The sequence below is a fragment of the Sinohyriopsis cumingii genome, chromosome 1, assembly GCF_028554795.1.
Source record: "Sinohyriopsis cumingii isolate HCF-2022 chromosome 1, ASM2855479v2, whole genome shotgun sequence".
NCBI classification, from domain to species: Eukaryota; Metazoa; Mollusca; class Bivalvia; order Unionida; family Unionidae; genus Sinohyriopsis; species Sinohyriopsis cumingii.
Genome location: NC_142961.1, coordinates 89,279,465 through 89,301,479, shown reverse-complemented (window position 1 = coordinate 89,301,479; position 22,015 = coordinate 89,279,465). Strand labels below are relative to the sequence as shown.

The following is a 22,015-nucleotide window of genomic DNA, read 5'->3' as shown; positions in this document are numbered from 1 at the left end:
TCATTTTCAAATGCAAAATGTCAAAATGCATCTATGATTCAGGTAAGGATGAGCTATTTTCAAAGTGAGCAAAGGCGAGTAAAACTTAATTTCCGTACTTTTCAATGCTGAGAAAAATTAAACAAGATCTAGTATAATACTATCTTAGTCTCCAAAAAATGACACTTGCATTACCTTCACCCCCCCCCCCCTCAGGCTCCCCTGCCATGAAACTACTGAGAGCAGCAAAGACTGCATCTAATTAAGAAAACATTCCACTGTCTAATTGATTTTAAAGACATGAACCTGGTATAATGTCTGTCTGGTTCAGAGTGGACACTTGTATGTTTGTGTGATGTGATGGTATTGGACATTGCTAAATCTACCAGCTATTGTGTGTTTGAAAGTGTATTAACTGCTTCAGAGAAAACAGGTGTTATTTTCTCTTTGATCAAATCTAAATTTCTAAAATGTTTCTATTAGCTTACATGAATAGATAACTTTTTTCAGTTGGACAATGTCATGTTTTTGAGTCATACATGCCAAACTACAAAACTCCATCAGCATACAATTCATGCCATCCCTAATTATCACATTGTGTGGTATTCCGGAGTTGTTTAGTCTGTGATTTATTGTGGCTATAATACGGTTGATCTTTTAAATCCTCTGACACATTTTGGATTAAAGCAGGAGCTGTACAAACTTCCTTCTCTGGAATACAACATTCAAGATTGACAGTGATGGAAATTTCAGGCTTTAGGCATTCTTGGTTAACTGGGGTTCTTTGTTTTGATGTTAAATTGAGATGTGGTCTGGTATGTTACTCTTAGATACAAGTAAAACTACTATATATACTCACTTATAAGTCAAAACAAACTGCAAAGCATATATCATGATATGCTGTAGCATAATGTGCCTGGAGATCAGGGTCTGTGCTGTTTGTGCTACTGATTACTCCTAACAAACTGCACAGACCCAGATCTGCTAGCACGTTATGGAAATACAGAGAGCTCATAAAAGAAAAATATTCTAGGACAGAGACATTCACTGGGATTTTTTGTTAATTCACACCTGGAATTATATTACTGTGTTTCAACAAAAGACTGTTGGCACATCAGCATTATACAGGTCATCACAGACACATCAACAGCATTAGACTTAATTTGGATTTCTACTAAAAGTTTATTCAAATATTAGGACTTGTTTCTCAAATTCTAGGAAATTTTAGGGATTTAATTTGCAATACTGTTAATTTTTTTTCTTTCTTCATTTTAACTTTGTATTCTAGGAAAATAAATTATTTGTTAAATTTTACAAAGCTTGTTGCTTTTCACTCTTTGTGGTTACTTATTTTAAGAGTACAGACTCGTAACATTTGAAGTGTTACATTAAAAACACGATGATATAAGAACAGTTTGGCTGTCATTTAGGGACAGCACTAAGGTAAGAAAGTCTTTCACAAATAGAGGCCAAACTGCTACCATTGCTGCCATTACAGAAACCATAAAAATCTTCAATGAATTCTTTGTCAAGAAAATAAATACCAGTAAACAGAATTTGACTAATTTAGACAGAAAGCATTAATATGGAGTTATTATCAAATGTGATGTATCTTAATTAAATAAACAGACAAACCTTTTAACGACATCTCCCCATAAATTTCAGAAGAGCATTAGAAATAATTTCACAGAGAAAACATTCAGCAGAAAGGGCATTCACATTCATATTTGTGAAAATGATGTAGGTCCATTGTGAAATATAGCCACCATATTTACAATTTAAATTTTTTTTTAGTACAAATTTTTGTGAAAACTGCTTAACAGGTTTTGACTTAATTTTACAGACAGAAGGCATGTAGGGCTTTTGATTTTGAACCATTGTTGCTCAACAGTCATCAAATATAGCTACTGTTACTAAAATACGAAAAACCTGTAAAGGATTCCTTAGAAAAAACGCTAGACAGAATTTGAAATTTTTTTACAGAATTTTTTGTTTGTTATTACTACTCCTAAATCACATGGAGGTTTGCCATTAAACACAAACATTCATCCAAGGATTAGTTGGTCCTAAATGAAAATGGTGCTGCTCTACTGTTCAATATGGTAACTACAGCAGCCACCTTAAAAATATCATTATTTCTACTTTTCAGTGGATGGTTATATCAGCATGAGGTTTTTTCTTCAAGACTTCTTATGAAGACATCCTAAATGCAAATGGTGCCTATCTGACAGTAAATATGACTGCAGTAAAAGTCACCCTGAAAATCGTGTTACTGCTTATACATAATGGTCGGTGATATGAACCAGAAGATATGGCATCTAGTTGGTTTACATTAAAATTGTACCAATCTGGTATCCAGTATGGTCATCTTGATAAGTTTACTGATACTCCTTTTTGGTAGAGAACCATACTGACATCGAGTTTCCACCAGAGGAATGTTTATGACGTCTAGTTTTACCTAAGTGAAATGGTGCGGATCTTACATATAATATGGCAGTCACATCATTTAAGTGAATAAAATCCTGTCATTCAAGAATATCAGAGATGGTTTCAGCACTCAGCAGTTACCATTAAGTATGGATGAAGATACAAACAACAGATCAACACTGAAACGATTGTTTCATATTGTTTTATAAAATATTTGCAATCTGGAGCATTTAAGAAATTTCTAATGAAATTAGCAGCCTACTGACCCTGACCAACTGCTCTTGCATATTGGTTTTTAAAGAGTTGTCAGTCAGTTGAGTGATCTTGTGCCTTCATGTACCTCTTGAACCAAAACATATTATTTTTGCTTTGCCATTATACTGAAGACCAATTTGTAGATGTCTCAAGGCAACAGCTAATTACAGATTGGAGACCAATGCTTAATGTGTGCAGTGCCTGTCAAACTGCCTTTACATTAGCAAGTGTTTTTCAGCCCTGTAATTTGAACTGTATCTGACCTAGCAAGTATAATCTGCTATGTGATCGGAGTAGATTTATTTTATATCTATTTGATTTATAACCCTATGCTTATGATCAGAACTTAATTCAACCAGATTCCATGTTGAGAAAGATAATTTGGGTGTTATGTTGGGACATCTGTTTACTACCTGTATTTTGCTTTTGCAAAGTTCAGAAGATATAATGTTTGTATTGGTTTAATGCGTGTATTTTTGTTGGCATTGAGAAAAGTTTCAGCATCAGGCACACTATAGAGGTTCTATCACAAGTCTGGTATAACATCAAATATCTATGTAAAATTGATGTCTTCACTGAATACAGTTAAATGGTATCAACACAAATACAATTCATTTCTAGTTAAAATAACTGTGCTTGCATACCCCAACAACTGTATTATATACATTTCATATGAAATATTTGATGCAGTGAAGTAATATTGAGGTACAGAGAGGTTCATTTTATAATCTTCTTCAGGCATTCATTTGATACAAGATTTATTAAACATGTTTTGAAAATGGATAAACTGCAAGCTGTTTACTCTTAGTAACATTAGTTTTCAGCCTGGTTATACTATAAGCAGCTTACAGTAAGTGGCATATGGTATTTAGCAAATATATACTTCAGGATGCTTGCATTCAGTGGCATATGGTATTTAGCAAATATATACTTCAAGATGCTTGCATTCATTGGCATATGGTATTTAGCAAATATATACTTCAAGATGCTTGCATTCAGTGGCATATGGTATTTAGCAAATATATACTTCAAGATGCTTGCATTCAGTGGCATATGGTATTTAGCAAATATATACTTCAAGCTGCTTGCATTCAGTGGCATATGGTATTTAGCAAAGATATACTTCAAGCCGCTTGCATTCAGAGGCATATGGTATTTAGCAAATATATACTTCAAGATGCTTGCATTCATTGACATATGGTATTTAGCAAATATATACTTCAGGATGCTTGCATTCAGTGGCATATGGTATTTAGCAAATATATACTTCAAGATGCTTGCATTCAGTGGCATATGGTATTTAGCAAAGATATACTTCAAGCTGCTTATGGTAAGTGACATGGTATTTAGTAAATATATACTTCAAGATGCTTGCATTCAGTGGCATTTGGTATTTAGCAAAGATATACTTCAAGCTGCTTGCATTCAGTGGCATTTGATATTTACCAAAGATATACTTCAAGCTGCTTACAGTAAGTGACAAATGGTATTTAACAAAGATATACTTCAGGCTGCATACAGTAAGTGATATATGGTATTTAGCAAAGATATACTTAAAGTTGCTTGCATTCAGTGGCATTTGGTATTTAGCAAAGATATACTTCAAGCTGCTTGCATTCAGTGGCATTTGATATTTACCAAAGATATACTTCAAGCTGCTTACAGTAAGTGACAAATGGTATTTAGCAAAGATATACTTCAGGCTGCATACAGTAAGTGATATATGGTATTTAGCAAAGATATACTTCAAGCTGCTTGCATTCAGTGGCATTTGGTATTTAGCAAAGATACTCTTCAAACTGCTTGCATTCACTGGTATATGGTATTTAGCTTGTGTGTACTACAAGCTGCTTACTGCGAGGGGCATATATGTATGATCACTGAGGGCTTGTATCATATTCAGGTCTATTGTGCCTCCAATTTGGTGTCTCCTTTAAAAAGTATCATAATTGAAAAAAAAATTTGGCCAAGCCTGTATTGAAAATTAGTCCTTCACATAATATTTAAGCATTTTATCATTTTTCTTAGGTACGGTTTGCAGCCCTGCTGACTATTGATGAGTTACATAAGAAGCTGGGTGAAGATTACATGACCCTTCTTCCAGAGACAATACCCTTCCTGGCTGAATTAATGGAGGGTAAATAACTATTTACTAAAACTCCCTGAATAAAATTAGACCAGATTTTTTAGAAAATATCCAGATACAAAGACCCTATAATTTTTAGTTCACCTCTACGTTGTAGAATTACACACTTTTCCTACCCATGGCATCAAAATTCCACACAGATAAAAGCATATACATATGTGCACACTTGCTGAATGTCAACCATTCTTTTTTCATAGATAACAGGCTTAGAGTGGGTTTCATAGCACCTCTCAGCCACCATCACCAACCCATTCCCATCCCAACCCAGGGGGATGAGGGACTGAGGGGGTTTAAATTCTGTAGGCATGTACATTAGTTGTAGATTCATGGTGAAGTTGCTGCATTTAGCTTATTATCATCACAAACATAGATTACGGTGGCTTATATTTCATGCATCATTGACTTTAGTTAAATTTTTTGGTTCAGCTTTTTTCACAAGCTCTGTTAATGATAGAATCATGAAACTATACGATTGCATGTATGGTATCTCAGTTCAGTCGCTTGAGGTAAATTAAAAAATTTATTGACTTAGATCAAGTTTTTGCCTTTGGCTCATGACCAGATAAGTTTCTGCACTGTGTGTGTGTCTGTCTGTTTGTGTGTACATTGAAACCCCTCAAGATGAAGACCTCTGTATACCAGAATCCCCTCTTTTTTGTCCCAAATTTTTCCTTCTTTAATATCATTTATTCCCCAGTAATCCCATACCCCACAACTCTAAATGCCAAAACAAATTTTGATCATAAATGTTTTGCTTAAAATTGCCCAATAAAACCAAAACTGATTTGAAACTTGGAAATATATTTAGCTGCTAAATTCCTGACACATGCTGGAACAGATTAATTACTTTTAATAGGTACTGTAGTGGTCTGATATGTGACACAAGGATCCAGAAAATGTCATAAGTGCCCACATGGTTAAAACACTTGACACACATGTGACACAGATTAGGGACCATCTGAAGTCTTTGCAAATTAATAATATTAATAACTAAATGCTTGTAAGAAGGGCATTTAAGAAAGACTATGTTTATCTGCAGATTATCTGACTGTGATTGATCCTGTTCATTATGATCAGTAAAACATTGTGTGATTGATTTTTAAATTAAATATCAGTGCTTTATTAACCAGGCATCTGGTTATGCTTTTGCCGACGGAGACTGACAAAGCAGTATTCTAAGAGTGAGATTCACACATGATTTACAATAGAAAAAAATGAATTACATGTATTTCAGTAGCTAAGACTGTTTGTATTCACTCACAACAGTGATGTTTTTTTGGCATGCAGTGCTACAAGTGAGAAATTGAAACCACTTGTAATTGGCAAGGCTCAGAAACCCCAGCACTTTAAGGACATTAATGTTACATAGCTAAAAGTTAATCATGGATGACTGCACAGATAAATTGGATAAAAAATGTAAACCAACAGATACATAGCAGGAGAAACAATCATTATGTTACATCATACAGACCTGATCTACATCTGAGTCACATGACTTTGAACTTGTGTTGCAGTTTCATGAAAGTAGTCAGGCCAGTGAATGATGTAACAAACAACAGACAATGCTCCATGCTTTCAACAAGCCAGGCTCTTGAACTGTCACATTATGAATTGTATGGAGCATTTAAACATTATCGAGTATCATTTATAATTCCAATTATGGTACAGATAAAAAATACAGTATCTCATTCCTCAGATGTTTCTTATAATGAAGACAATATTTCTGTCTGGAGCAACTGTATTTATTCATGTGACAGGATATGATATGTGGTAGGAATTTATATTTTTCAGCCGATTCATCGTTAAATGCATGTATTTAAATAAATTATAACAAAGAATAAATAATTGCACACCCTTTCTCTCTCTCTCATCACAATAGCACTCAGAAAGAGACTTTTTTCACAACTGCAAAAGCCTCAGTAAACTGAAAACTTCTCAAAATCGAAAACTTTTTTGGGTACCAATGGTTTTCAGTTTTAAAGGGTTTCACTGTGTGTGTGTGTGTGTGTCTGTGTGTGTGTGTGTGTTCACATGAAGAGCATCCATAACGATGATGTGAAAGCTGTTGAAGGCATCAAGCATGGATATTTTTTGATCTTCTGTACATTTTTATATGTATTATCTGTATATACATACATGTGTGTGTGTGTGTGTATATATATATATATATATATATATATATATATATATATATATATATATATATATATCCCATGATAACTCGCACACAGCGAGGTCCAAGAACATTGATGACACTTTATTATAAGATAATGTGAGCTACCAAGGGACCTCCCAACAAATCTTAAGTGAAGCAATCCCCACTGGACATAGTGAAAATGGGGAGGTTTATGGGACTTTTTAAAGGCAAAATAATTGTTTTATAATCACGCTGGGTAAAAATAAAATTATAGAGCTTTTTCTGATCAAGTTATTTTCTTTACTGTATATACCGGTATTACCCTTTTTTTCAAGATACCCAACCTGAAAGATCATTAAAACTTTTCCAGCAGGTTTCAACAACCATCACATCTATGTGAAAACATTGTGCATTATGCCACTGCTTTTTGTTGCTTAGCTGTTCATTCGGATCCAAATATGATTCCTTTTTCAAAACTGAGGGACATTTATTTTGTGCAACAAACATTTGTTGTAAATCTACAAACTCTGAAACTTGCTTCTCCACAATAAACCTTATCTGTGATTAAAAAAAGTTTTTTATTTCACTAAGTTCACCTTTCACTTAGTTGCCTTTCAGTCTTTGATCACATCTGTGAATGAGTTTGCTAACTGAAGATAATTTTATTATATTACTTATACAGTAATATGTGACAAAGTATATGGTTGGGGTGGGGTACTCCCAGTATTTTATTTAAACTATTATAGAAGTCCCACCCAGGCTCTATTTTGTTAGAAATTAAATTTAGTGAAAGATAGATGTAAAGCTCCGAGCCCCCAGTCAGCAATACCGACAGTTAGATGGTTAAATATATAAAAAGGTTGAAATTCAATGAATAACAATTTAATAACAATTCAGTAATCAAATGACTAAAATTTACAATTACACTCCTTTTGTTTGTCCCTTTAATAAGCCTATTGCATCACTTGATTAGCAGTGTGAGATTAGTTTCCATCTGTCCTTGTATTTCTACTCGTGTTGTATCCTTTTTCTCTCTTACTTCTCCCAATTTCTTCTTCTCTTCCTCCCCGACCTTTCTCTAAATTCCTTCTCCTCCTCCTCCTTGACTTTCTCTAGACTCCTTCTACTCCTCCTCCTCTTTCTCCCATGACTACACTTATGTCGACTTCGACTGTCTAGGCTACAGTCTCAATTCTGTCTCCAACTCTTGAAGACTTGGGACCCAATGTAACCGGAAGTTCTGTGTCCCCTAAAAAGCTTCCTATGAAAACATAAGGATAGTGCAATCTTTTCCCTTAGCCCTCTCATCTCACACTACACACAGCCTATCATCAGATAACAGCTGTTAAATTTCTTCGGTCATGCATTCATTCACATCGAGATACCCATGCGTTCTTATATAATAAAACAAATGTCATAATACAGCTTGATATCAGTTACTTTGTATGCATATATCAATAAATTCGTCACATCAGTACATATTCCTAACCCTGTTATACTAAACGATATCACAATAATCAGACGCATTTATTTACCTTACAACTTATACAAAGTACGCAAATATTCAAATATTCATTCTCTAATATATGCATATGTCCAAAGTAACTAATCTTACATACTTAAACCATGTTTCCAAATTCACAATTCAAGCATGTGTAAATTCTAACATAATGCATTAATAAATGCACTGGTTTACTACGAAGTAACCTAATAGCAAATTACAGAATTAATTCTGACCACAAGCTAACAATCTACTTAATTCCACCTAGCACCTAACAGTTCTCCACATAAGGCTGAAGCCCATTTCTCAAACATGCATGTAAATGAAACACTACAAAAGTAATTCTACATGCTAGTAATCAAGTGTACATACTACAAATAATTACAATCATGATGCCATAATATTCTGCAAAAATTGAACAAATAACTTACTGACCTTTTTGAAGCGTTGTCTTTCCTTAGAATCTACCTCTAAGTTCTGCTGCCAGATTACGAGTGGCTTATTTCTTGGAGAAATCCCTATTGATCTGCAATCCTTCCAGGCATATCATTTCGGTCTGAATTGTAATCACGTCCTCTGTGTCAATTTTTTATTGGATATTGCTGTGGACTGATTCAATTAAACTTAGTGGACAATTTTCCTCTCCCTATCTGTTAAGATGGGGATGGATAAGAACACGCCCCATTCCTTTTGATCCTTGAACTAACCTTTAACATATATGTGTGATAACAGCAAGCCTTTGTTAAGTGACGCGACCAGTCGCCTTTGCCAACTCAGGTTTTCGTTCACTGGCTGATCATGGTAACCTTGCGTAACAGTTCAACACTAACCCCACGGCAATGTTTAGAGATCAAACACAAGGCCATGGTAATATTCCCAAAACAGGTAGATTATAGCTTAATCATGACTCTATAGCTGGGGCTTAGCAAACGTGAGATAATATTTATAACAGTTTTCAATTTATCAATTAAAATATGTTGGCCAGTTACATGACTAGAACTGTTAGCTCATATGCAGGTAGGATTTGCATGCCTTTTGTCTTTTCTTTTATTCCAGCCCTTTTACTTGATTTGATAGAAAAGACGTCATTACATGATAAAACAAGGCAGGTCTGCTTTTAATTGACTGCAACAATACAACAAATACTTATACAGATCAGATATCAATACACAGTTGGCACTTAATTTGCTTATTCTGAAATGCTCAGAGATATAGTGGTTATGGTAGATTGACATTTCATGATTGAATACCAGAGGGCACATGGCATTCATGATGAATACACTTAAATCAAACTAAAAGATAGAACTGAAACATTCACTTTATAAAACCGAATTGATTCATATGTGCTGTTTCCAGCAGGTGTTAGTGAAATTTTCAGCGATCAAAATTTTACTGAATATTGTTATTTATAGTGTACTAGGAATGCTGTTTGGAAGCAAAATTTAACAAAATGTATTCTTATTAAAAGTGGAGAATTTCAAGAGGTTGATTGAAATTGCGGGATACTATCTACTGTTTTTGACGATAAGTGTTATATCAGTGTTTCATTTACCAATTTTGATAGTGATTTCTTCACACTCAAGGGGCCCCGAGTAGCCGAGTGGTCTAAAGCGCTCTTCGTTACGGATCACTGCCATCTCACCTCTGTCTGCGGCGGTTCGAGTCTAAGATTCAGCCAATGTGGGTATGTGAGAAAGCTTGCCAGTAGCTTCTCGAGGGTCGGTGGTTCTTTCCGGGGTTTTCCCGGGTTCTTCCTCCACCATTAATACTGGCCGCCATGTATAGCCTATCGTGTGCTGAAAAATGACATTAAACCCCACAACAACAACAACAACAACTTCACACTCAACAAATAGGGGCCAATGTTTTGGGTATTTTCTATTTTAAAAAATGGGATGATAAGCAGGTTCGCGAATTATCAGGTTGCAAGTTATCAAGGGAGTTGTTGTTGTAGGGTTTAACGCCATTTTTCAGCACATGATGGGCTATGTATGGCGGCCAGTATTAATGGTTGAGGAAGAACCGGGGAAAACCCCGGGAAAAACCACTGACCTACAAGAAGCTACTGGCAGGCTTTCTCACATACCCACATTGGCCAAATCCTAGACTCGAACCCACGCAGACAGAGGTGAGATGGCAGTGATCCGTAATAGAGAGTGCTTTAGACCACTTGGCCACTTGGGGCCCCTATCAAGGGAGTGATTGTGTGTATATGTACATGTATATATATATATATATATATATATATATATATATATATATATATATATATATATATATATATACATACATACATACATACATACATACATACATACATATATATATATATATATATATATATATATATATACATACATACATACATACATACATACATACATACATACATACATACATACACACACACACAAATTGATGAAGGCACAAATTTAAAATGGTTTCCCAATGTTTTGGGCTAAGCAGGTTCTTCATTAAGGGGATAAAGAAACAACATGTACAAAACAAACACTTACGCAAAATCTACACTAAAATCTGGACTTCTTCGTGTTAGAATCATTAGGGGCAATTTACAGTGAGAGATATAACAGTACAAAGTTTTTGCAGAAATAATAGACAAGTGATTTTTTTTGTGTGTCTATAACATAATAAACCACTATGTTTTGACTTAATTTTAAGTTGTGGGCAAAGATTGGGGAATTAAGTGTGGCTGGTAAGAGTTCGATACCAGAAATTATATCCCAGTAGAGTTATGCAAAGAGTTTTTGAAGGAAATATGTTAAGATAATTGTATATTGGGATAATTGAAAAAAGAACTATAATAATAATAATAATAATAATAAAGACAATAAGATCATTAAAAAATGTAATTATAGTGCAAAATTTGTGTGGGATACAAAACTGATGACTGGCTGTAATTTTTACAAGGTTGCAATGGGTAGGTCAGATTATTTTCATTTAGACCTAATTCCTCATGAGTTTTCAATTACAGTAGTATGCAACACACACACACCAGAAGACGTGGGTGACTACATTGTCAGCTTAATTTTTTTAACTTAAGTTAGAAAAGCAAAAACAATTTGCCCGTTTGACTGTATATTTTGTGACCATAATTTATAACTTTTGAGATGCTCCATGTTGTAGCCCAAGGTGAAATGTATTGCATGCATCTGATAGCTGGTGTTCATATCAGTTGTGTTGACAATGTGAATTGCATTTTCACAGGCATGTATTTTAATATCCGAATGACCATAAACCCTTTCCAGAGCAATCACTGTCCAGTTGCTCCATGTTATCCTTTGATGGTGAAAACATTACCAGTTGTGTTTCAACCACTCTGGTGGTTAGAGCATCCGCTTCGGATGCGGGAGGTTGTGGGTTTGATCCCTGGCCGAGTCATACCAAAGACTTACAAAAAATGTTACTAACAGCTGCCTCGCTTGGCGCTCAGCATTAATAGGTTAGTATTAGGACTAGTCAGCCCGGTGTCAGAATAATGTGACTGGGTGAGACATCATGCCACATGTCTGCAGTATGATGCCTCAGTGCTAGACATCGCTATAAACTGCCACACTGCAGACATTGTAGCGATAAGACTGAATTTTTTTAAAAAGCTATGTTAAAAATCCAGATCACTCACACACACACACACACACACACCAATTGTGTTTCAAAACTCAAACATCAATATGCAAATAACAAATTGTTTTTTTGGAATAGGAGAACACTATCTAATATTTTTTGAAGATATTAACAGCTGTATTATTTTCATCATAAAATCAGTTTGAAACTGAATGAGACTGTCATGGGGCATTAATGTTGATGTGACTTGAAAGTACTTCTTCATTTGATTGTTTGTTTTCCTAAATTTTTTTACATATACCATTCATAGAAAGCATATGTCTAAATAGTATATGATAGAAGAATGAATATAAAATATAATTATTTAAATTTGAAAAAAAATGATACAATGCTATGTTGTGGAATTATAGAAGACTGATAAGGTCAAGGATGTTTTCTGACATGAAAATACAAAAACAAGCAATGAAGCCAATAATATATGACTAGAACATGACTCTTATGTCACTTGTTTAGGCTCGAATAAACAGTAACACAAGAAAGAGTGAAGAAAGCTTTTAAAAATACAATAATTTATTTCCCTGGAAAAAATTCTGTAAAAATGACAAAAATATGAACTTATGGTTTTGTAGAATCAAATCCAAAAATGATCCAAAAATAATCAGATAATGACATTTTAGTAGTCCTAATAATAAAATGCTCGACTGATTTCACGTTTGAATACAGACGAAGAATCCAAGATGGAAGACAATGACGTATGCCACAATCTGTAGTGTTGAAATCTACAGTTCCTTGTAAAAATAAGAATTATCACTCCAGTTTCTGATAGCTGAATAAATTTTTATAAAAAAACTGTCCAAGGAACAAGTTCCACAATATTACATGAGCACACGTATTTTCCAGAAAAATAACAGAATTAATCCTTTTGAATCCAAGTAATTTGAAATAACTCCAAACCAAGTAATTTAATTAACTCCAAACAGCACAATATACAACGAACAGTTTAACAGCCCAACTTCTACTGAGATTAATTCTCCAAAACATGGGTTATATGGGCTTTCCAAAACGTGAACAAGAGTCAAGTGATCATCTTCTGGTAGTTTATAGAAGCAAGTACTTATAACAGATCACATTTACCCAGTGTGACCCTGACGAAAACCAATCATTTTTACTCTCAGAAATAAAAAATTGTTTATATCTTAAAGACAAGGACCCATCACGACCTTGGAAACAACCAGTCATTTTAAAATAAAATAAAACTTGTTTATGAAGGTTGTTACCGAAACAAGGTCGGGATTTAGATCAATACCTGGTGTTTATAAACTAACAGTCACGGTCAACCTATTTTCTAAAAAAGTATCATCTCTAGTGAATAAATTTACACTACAATATCATGTAATGAAAAATAATAAAAAATAATTAAATTGAAATAAATATATATTAAATCAGATATGTAGTACATTTTGTTTCCTTGTGTCTTTGTGGAGTGATCCCATCAAACCTTGACCACCAAAGAGATAACACTAAACTGTTTTCATAAGGCATCCATATCAGTGGTGTTTTGATTGTGATAAAAATGCATGTACTCACTGTTCAGTATTGCCAAGTGTTCAGTATTATCAGGCGTTCAGAGTATCAATCATACATTGTAAATAGGGAAGGTATTTGACAGTTTCGTCATTCAGTTTTGAATAAATACAGCGGAAAGACTTATGTTTCATTTCATTTTGATGCATCTTTTCCTTTTTTAATTTATTTTGTAATATTTCATATTGGTATGTATTTGAAAGTTTTTTTTTCCTTCATATTGTCTGCAGGTTTTGATATTTACATTTTTAAAACTTAACAATACAGCCAGTGTTGTACTGATGTGCCATTAAACATACATACATTATATATATATATATATATATATATATATATATATATATATATATATATATATATATATATATATATATATATATATATATATATATATATATATATATATATATATATATATAAAGAGAGAGAGAGGGAGAGAGAGACCAGACTGAGTGTAAAGTGTTATGCCTCGATCCTACATGGGGATGCATGTTAATATAGAATGAAATTATATACTGAGATAGTATATTACCTCAGGTTATATACAGATACATGTTATACAGATACATGTTATACAGATACATATATTTACATTCTTTGTTTTTATAGCCATACTCTATAGAAAAGTATAGCAAATTATTCCTGCAATGACAATTATCACTTGATCTGTTGTTCTGTACAATTTTATCAGTCTAATGAAACCTGTTTAAATGAATCATGATCCAGAAATGTTGTGTGGTCGTTTTAATGAATTGTTTTGTCAAAAGTGGCATATGGCAAAGTAATTTTCTTAATTGAAAATGAAAAGGATAGTCAACTATCACCTGCCAGTAAAAATGTAATTTTGAACCCATCCCATCAATAATCTCTTTATCTTTTGTGTGATCCCTAGTTAAGTGTCAACATCTCTCTTGGTCTGGAAAAGTTATCAGCTTCAGAATGGTACTAAACAAACCTGATTAAAGAAATGTTGTAATTACATTTAGATACATACAGAGACCAAACTAATCCACCTCTGTCTATAGAGGCTGGTAGTTAATTTCAGTGCACTCTTAGGTTTACAAATTATCCTTAGATTAAGTCATCCAGAAGAATTAATTGAAACCCTCAATTTATGAAAGAAAACAACAAATTCCAGCTTGACCTGTAAGGTTACATTTTATCATGATGATCAATGTGTCACATGATCATCTATTTCAGCAGAAATTTTTTAAAATTAATTTTTTTCATTTGAACTGAGCACAAACATAAAATTATGGTAATTAACTTGACTGAAAATATTGACTTTATTCAATAAAACTGCACAAAAAGTTGAGAGAAATTAGTCTGATGCTCACCTAAGACATTATGCCTTTGGTCTGCATGATGTCATGCCATCACAAAAGATAATGTAGCATCACAGCTGTCATGAAGTGTCATCATTAAAATTACTAAAATTATTAAAGTACTGTGGCTTTTTGAACCTTCACAAACAGTAGCCTTGTGATAAGATGTTACTGTACATGTCATTGGATAGCAACTTCAATTTGCTAATTGAAGTATTTTTACATAATTCTTTTTATATCTTGTATTGCAAATATGGTATGCCAGATTTCATTGAAAATACTCAAACTAGCAAACTTCCTAATTGAGCAGTTTCTTGGCAGAAAGTTTGTACAATTTAGACTGATGAAAGCAATTTATATATATATATATATATATATATATATATATATATATATATATATATATATATATATATAGATATATAGTTATGTCATTCTATCAAAAATAATTCATATAATCTGTGTCTCCAAACCGAAAATACGAGTCCAATGATAATCACATTACACTGCTATATAGGTATCAATTTATATATGCTTGGATAGTGGTAATGTTGGCGCTTTGCATACAACATCATCACTTGCTCACATCTGACTTGGAACAGTGAAAAACTACAGGCATGAGAATCTTCAAAACAGTTTGTATGGATATTTACTACAAAGAATTCCCTTACTGATATTTACCTAAGAAAATTCCCGTATGAATATTTAATTATGAAGGAAATATCCTAGTGGATATTTATTTAAGAGAATTCCCTTATTGATATTTACGTAAGGGAATTCAGGGCCCCAGGTGGCTGAGTGGTTTAAGGTGCTCGCATTTACAGATCACCAACATCTCACCCTTGTCTACATGGACTCAAGTCTCAGGCTCACCTGATTATGTGAGAAAGCTTGCTAGTAGCTTCCTGTGGGTCATTGTTGCTTGCCATGATTTTCCTGGTTTCTTCCTTCACCGTATATACTGGCCACCATGTATAGCCTATTATGTGCTGAAAAATGGTGTTAAACCCTAAACAATAACAACTTAAGGGAATTCCCTTATGGGTATTTTCTTTAAGGAATTCTTTAATGGATATTTGCTTAAGAAATTTCACTCATGGATATTTACTTCAGGGAATTCCCTCATGGATATTTACATGGGGGATTCCCCTTATAGATATTTACTTCAGGGAATTACCTTTTGGATATTTACTTCAGGGAATTGCATTATGGATATTTACTTAAGGAATTTCATTCATCGATATTTACTTCAGGAAATTCCATTATGGATATTTATTTCAGGGAATTCCCTTGTAGATATTTACTTCAGGAAATTCCCATATATATATTTACTTGAGGACATTCATGATGAATATTTACTTCAGAAAAATCCTTTATGGATATTTACTTCAGGAAATTCCATTATGCGAATTTGCTTAAGGAAATTACTTTATGGATATTGCTTGAGGGAATTTCCTTATGGATATTTACTTCAGGAAATTCCATTATGAATATTTACTTTAAGGAAGTCCCAGATATATATTTACTTAAGAAATTCCATTTTGTTTATCTACTTAGGGAAATGCCTTAAGGATATTTACTTCAGGGAATTCCCTGATAGATATTTACTTCAGGGAATCCCATTATCTCTATTTACTAAAGGAAATTCCCTTATCAATATTTACTTAAGACAATTGCTTTACTCCTGACCATCATCTTAACAGTTATAAATTTGGCCCAACTTGATCTGAAATGAAGGACTGTCCCAAAAGGATACACTTTATCTGGAGAATATATTCACTCTTCATGGACAGATACACCATTAATACTGGCCGCCATGTATAGCCTATCGTGTGCTGAAAAATGGCGTTAAACCCCACAACAACAACAACAACAACATGGACAGATACACCTATGGCTGAATAACAAGCATATTATGCATCCTTTATGTACATCAAAGTGATGACAGTAGTTGTAAATCAGCACTATACATGCTATCTCTTCCTCTCAGAGTAAGGTAGTTGTCTGAATATTGGGACATCAGTCCATGGAGCAGATAAGTGAATCTGACAGTATTTGTATCAGCCTGAGTGTTGCCTGGCAAGCATAAAGCCAAACTTGTCAGCTGAAAAATCAGATGATCATTTGGATGGCATTTGTTGGGGATCTTGTCCTTAATGTGATCTAATTGCATTTGTATTTTGTGATCTATTATGAAAGCAAAGAGTGCAAAAGTTACATTGATTAATTTCAGATGAATCTGAGGAGGTGGAGAAGAAATGCCAGGCAGTTGTTGTACAAATGGAAAAGACCCTTGGGGAGCCCCTCCAGAAGTATTTTTAGCTGGCATTTCACCTCAAGAACTTCTGCAGAAATTTAGTTAATAAAAAAGAATATTATCCGTGGAATGTTGTGAAGTTATCTTTTTGTTTCCCCTTCTTGAGTATACTTCATTATTTGTATAAAAAAATAATACCAGTTCTAAATCATTGACCTTTTATTTTGTTTCATTATTGGGTTTTATTATGCTTCATAAGACAGGATAGCAAGGGACTGTCTTCCTGCCTGTCTGTCTTTGTGTCTGTGGGCAGCTTTTTCTGTCCACTCTTTATGAGTCAATGACTTTCTGATCTGCTATGGATCAGAGAGTATGAATTCTATTGAACTTAAACTACAGATATGCTTTAACTGAGGTCAGAAAGAAGCAGAGGAAAACAGGCTCAAATTTTCAAAATCTGGAACTGTTTGCTGCTAACATCAAATTTGTAAGGACCCCAGATTCTATCTATAGCCATATTTCTAATCCAGTTTTAATCAGACTTGAAATAATAACTTCTTTCATCATGACCATGGATGGGTTGGATTGTAAATGAGATCTATACATATGGTAATCTTGCATCAGATTCGCTGTGTTTGTTACCACTCTGGAAGCCATATTTGTGTTCCTGTCTTGATCAGACTTGGAATATATTCTTATATTATCTTGGAAAGTTTTTGTAAAGAGCAATCTCCATTAATAGTAATGGGGTTTATCTTACTATCTGATTGGATGAGGTTATTACCATGCTATAATTCTAATCAGTATTTCATCAAATTGTAAGAAGGGTTCATAATATAAAGATGCACATACAACAAGTAGTCATCTTGCATCTGATGGACAGAATGTGTCATCACTTTAGTGATTGTTTTCTGATCACAATATCAACAGATTGGTAAATGGGCTTATACCATACCCAGGTTGAGGGGGTTATAAGCCAGATTATTTGATGAGCTTCTTATCACTTGAGAGCTACTTTGGACATAATTAATAAAACTTGATAAATAGGCTACTACCATCAAGATGTTGGATGATTTCTGTTGTGAGCAAGACTTGTGCATATTTATGAGGTGACCTTGCATCTGATAACAAGATTTTTTTTCTTCCATTCTTGAGACTGCTTCTTATTGATAGGATTTTGATCAAACTTGGTAAATAGATCAACAAGATCTTGATTGGTTTGATTATGAGTGCAGTTCATGCATATTAATGATGTGATCTTGCATTGGATTGGCTGAGTTTATAAACAGATGACAAGATGTCAATAGCAATATCAGGTGTGACTTAAATGAAATCGGTGTGTTATATCTTGGCCATACATCCCTGTAAACAGACAGTTCAAAATATGCAGACAAGGTTGAAGTTGTTTCAGTAACATCCCATGCCACCATCTTGAGCCAGTTAAAATGTAAAATCTCCATTTTTAACAACTAAATTACAAGCCATGCTGCATTCTTTTAACTTTATCAAAAACTTTCAAGAAACAAATTTCATCTTTTCAGACTCCCATTTCACACTGAAAACCTTACACAACCTTAAATTTTACAGCCTGTTAGTATCTCAGGTCTTCAAAAACATGATTTGTTATACAATCTAGAGGTATTCTGTACTAATTAATGTCTGCCTTGTCAACTTGGTATTGAGAGTAATGGTGGGGTAGATCCCTGTTTGTGAGTCAAAGGTTCCCATATACTGACTTCATATATTATATACATGTTGTGTATACTTAGTAAAACATGTTGAATGAAAATTCCATAGACAATCTTTGTAACATCAGTCCCATCTTTGGATGATTGTATGCATCCTGAAGGATACATCTCTGCCAGAATACAACTCCACTTGGCACCATAAAGCAATAATTTTGCTAAAGTGCCAATAAATGCCAATATATAAATTGTCCATCTGTCCATCCATCTGTTTGTTATCAATTTCTTTTCAACACAATAACTAAAATCTGTCCAGCATCTATGTGTTCCAATTTTTTTTAGATATCTCGCACTCTTAGTAAGGGAAGACTCTTACCAAAATTGCAATCAAAAGATCAAACACCAAGGTCTCTGATTTAAAGAAAAAGAGTGGTGTTTGCATAATAACTAATGAGTTTTCCATCATGAATTGTCACCAGACCTTGCAGATGGCTTGCACCTATAAGTGACAGAACAGAGAGGCCGGCTTAGGACAGATCATTACATTGACCCTGTTTTCATAATGCAAATGGACAAAAATTACAGCTATTGAACAAATTCCATTTATTTAAAATAAGAAAATGTGCACATCATCCCATCAATCTGTCCTTCCACAGTAACTTGTTTCTATATATATATATATATATATATATATATATATATATATATATATATATATATATATATATATATATATATATATATATATATATATATATATATATATATTCGTCTTACATGTACCATAAGCACTTTTAGCTTTTCATAGGAGATCATTGTATTTGTGGCAGTCCTCATCATTGTTGTTCTGACCACTTATTATATGATGTATTGGATCAGTTTCCTCTAGAATCATCCTGAATTTTTTTAAATTGCTGTTACTATCAACACTGTTGTTGGCATTGTTGCTACAGTAAAACCTATCCTGAGAGACCACTCCAGTGGCCTAGTGGTTAAAGTATCAGCCTTGGATGCGGGAGGTCATCCAAAGACTTATAAAAATGGTACTCAGCATTAAGAGGATAGTGTTAGGACTGATCGGCCTGATGTCACAATAATATGACTGCATGGGACATGATGTTACATGTTTGCAGAATGATGCCCCAGTACTAGACATCGTTATAAACTGCCTTAATGCAGACAATGTAGCGATATGAATGAAAAATTGTTAAAGCTACATTATAAACCCAAAACACACACACTATTTTGAGAGACCACCTCATATGCCAACAAAAAGGAGGTTTTCAAAACAGGTAGTCTCATAACAGGTTTATGTTTCCAAGGTAACAAATTCAACACTAAAAAGGAAAAATATTCACATTCACTGTATATGTATTGTATTCTTTATTCCTAGTTCTTGTTAAAATGTTGCATGCATCAGAAAATAATTGTCTAGAGCAAATATAGATATATATACATCAATGATAAAATATTCATTTATATTTAAAGATTTCATGTACATGTATTGATATGAATTGCCAAAATTAGCTAAGGTAGTATTTATATAACCTGTCCCCAAGTTCACTTTGCTTTTTTTCAATTACATTAGTTCTTTTCCCCAGTGTTAGAATTTGTCTCATTTTCGTTGGAGGTTCTATCATTGTTATCTACATCATAATGTTATCAGTGATCAGTTGTAATAGTGATTGTAGTGGTTTAGTAGTAGCGAAAGGTAAGTTTGAGACCACTGTGCATGACATTATATAAAGTCACAAGACAGCAACATTTTTACTTTACCCTGTGAGCCATTTGTTGGAAAGTGTGGATAGTGAGTCATGGCAAGCCTTGGTGATCATAACAGATTAACACCAGGTCAGGACGGGCACCTATCAACACCACTAACTGCATGTGCAATCGCAGTTTAGATCATCTTGTTGATGATCAACATCTCTTAACAATCTTCCAATTATAAGCTATGTATCATAAACATCATAGTCCATCAAAAAGCCTCACATAATGCGAATGAACATCCGGATCAGAGAGAGTCAGATCACTGAGAGAAAATGCAGTTATATGCTGGATGTAGTACTGACCACATAGACATGACAGACAACCCCACATCCACTGGCTGACACACTCCATCCCCATAGTCAGCAAATGTCCACACTGGTTCAAAGGCAGACTCCCATACTTGCTCTTAGGCTATCCAAAGTGGCTAAGCAACAGGCCAGTGGGAAGGTTGCCAGTCTCTGCTAGATGATACCTCTACACAAAATGAAGTTACTCAAGGCCATGACCCCTTGGAGTGTGGAATGATTAGCTTCCTAATACAGGAGATCGGAAAGAATGGTGTCGAGTTTAGTGTTAAGTCTCGGCAGCCCAACAAGTAACGTTATTTGCTCCGCACACGGCACAGGCCCCAAAAAAGGTACACGAGGTGTTGGCCAGAACCCCCCATCCGGCAGTCGCCGGCATTGCAGACAGTATGCAAGCATTCTGGAGAATGCTGCAGGCGTTCAATAAGTATGGAAGTCATTGACTTTTCAGTCAGTGGAGGAGGAAATTAAAAATCCGCTGCTCCACTTGTCCCCATCACAAGTGTTATTGATCAGTCCATCAAACAGCAGCAATAACCTGCTCTTGCTGAACCTCCTGACATGCCGGATGAAGTGGGACTGACTGTACGTGGTTGCCTCAAGCGTGCTACGACATGCAACGGCAGATTAGTGACGCAACCGTCTGTGAGAAGATCGTATGGTTGTGACGAACAACCTACGAAAGATGAGGTCGACGTAGTGGAAGACCCAGTAACGTTCTTTTCTAGCGTCAAGGTCCCAAGGCAAAACGACCTTCGTCGCGACTAGAACAGCGATATCGTTTAAGATATGAGTGTTTGAAGGACTTAATAATCCCACTAGCCTTTTAGCAGTGGAAGACACAAACACGCAGACATTCTGTACCTAACCCAGCGGTACGCCCACATACCGAAGGTAAACCGTGATAACACCAACATAATCATCCTCTTCTGCGCGATCGACACCCACAGCTTGTGCAACGCCCATGCCACGTGGTGTGCCACCGATATGGACTGGTACGTTTTGCCGCTATTATTATTTAGACAATTTCAGCTACGTAGCTTCGACACTGTAGATCTGACT

At 34.5% G+C, this 22,015-nt stretch overlaps 1 protein-coding gene across 1 annotated transcript in view; it reads left to right on the top strand.

Annotated features, from left to right (window-relative positions):
* Nucleotides 1-17,323, top strand: part of LOC149807312 (HEAT repeat-containing protein 1-like) — a 178,280-nt gene extending 160,957 nt beyond the window's left edge. Inside the window, exons 44-45 of the mRNA XM_089965190.1 lie at nucleotides 4,690-4,798; nucleotides 17,170-17,323. Coding sequence (XP_089821316.1) covers nucleotides 4,690-4,798; nucleotides 17,170-17,258 — 198 coding nt within the window. The 3' untranslated portion in view covers nucleotides 17,259-17,323. The remainder of the gene's footprint in view (nucleotides 1-4,689; nucleotides 4,799-17,169) is intronic.
* Nucleotides 17,324-22,015: the final 4,692 nt, after the last annotated feature.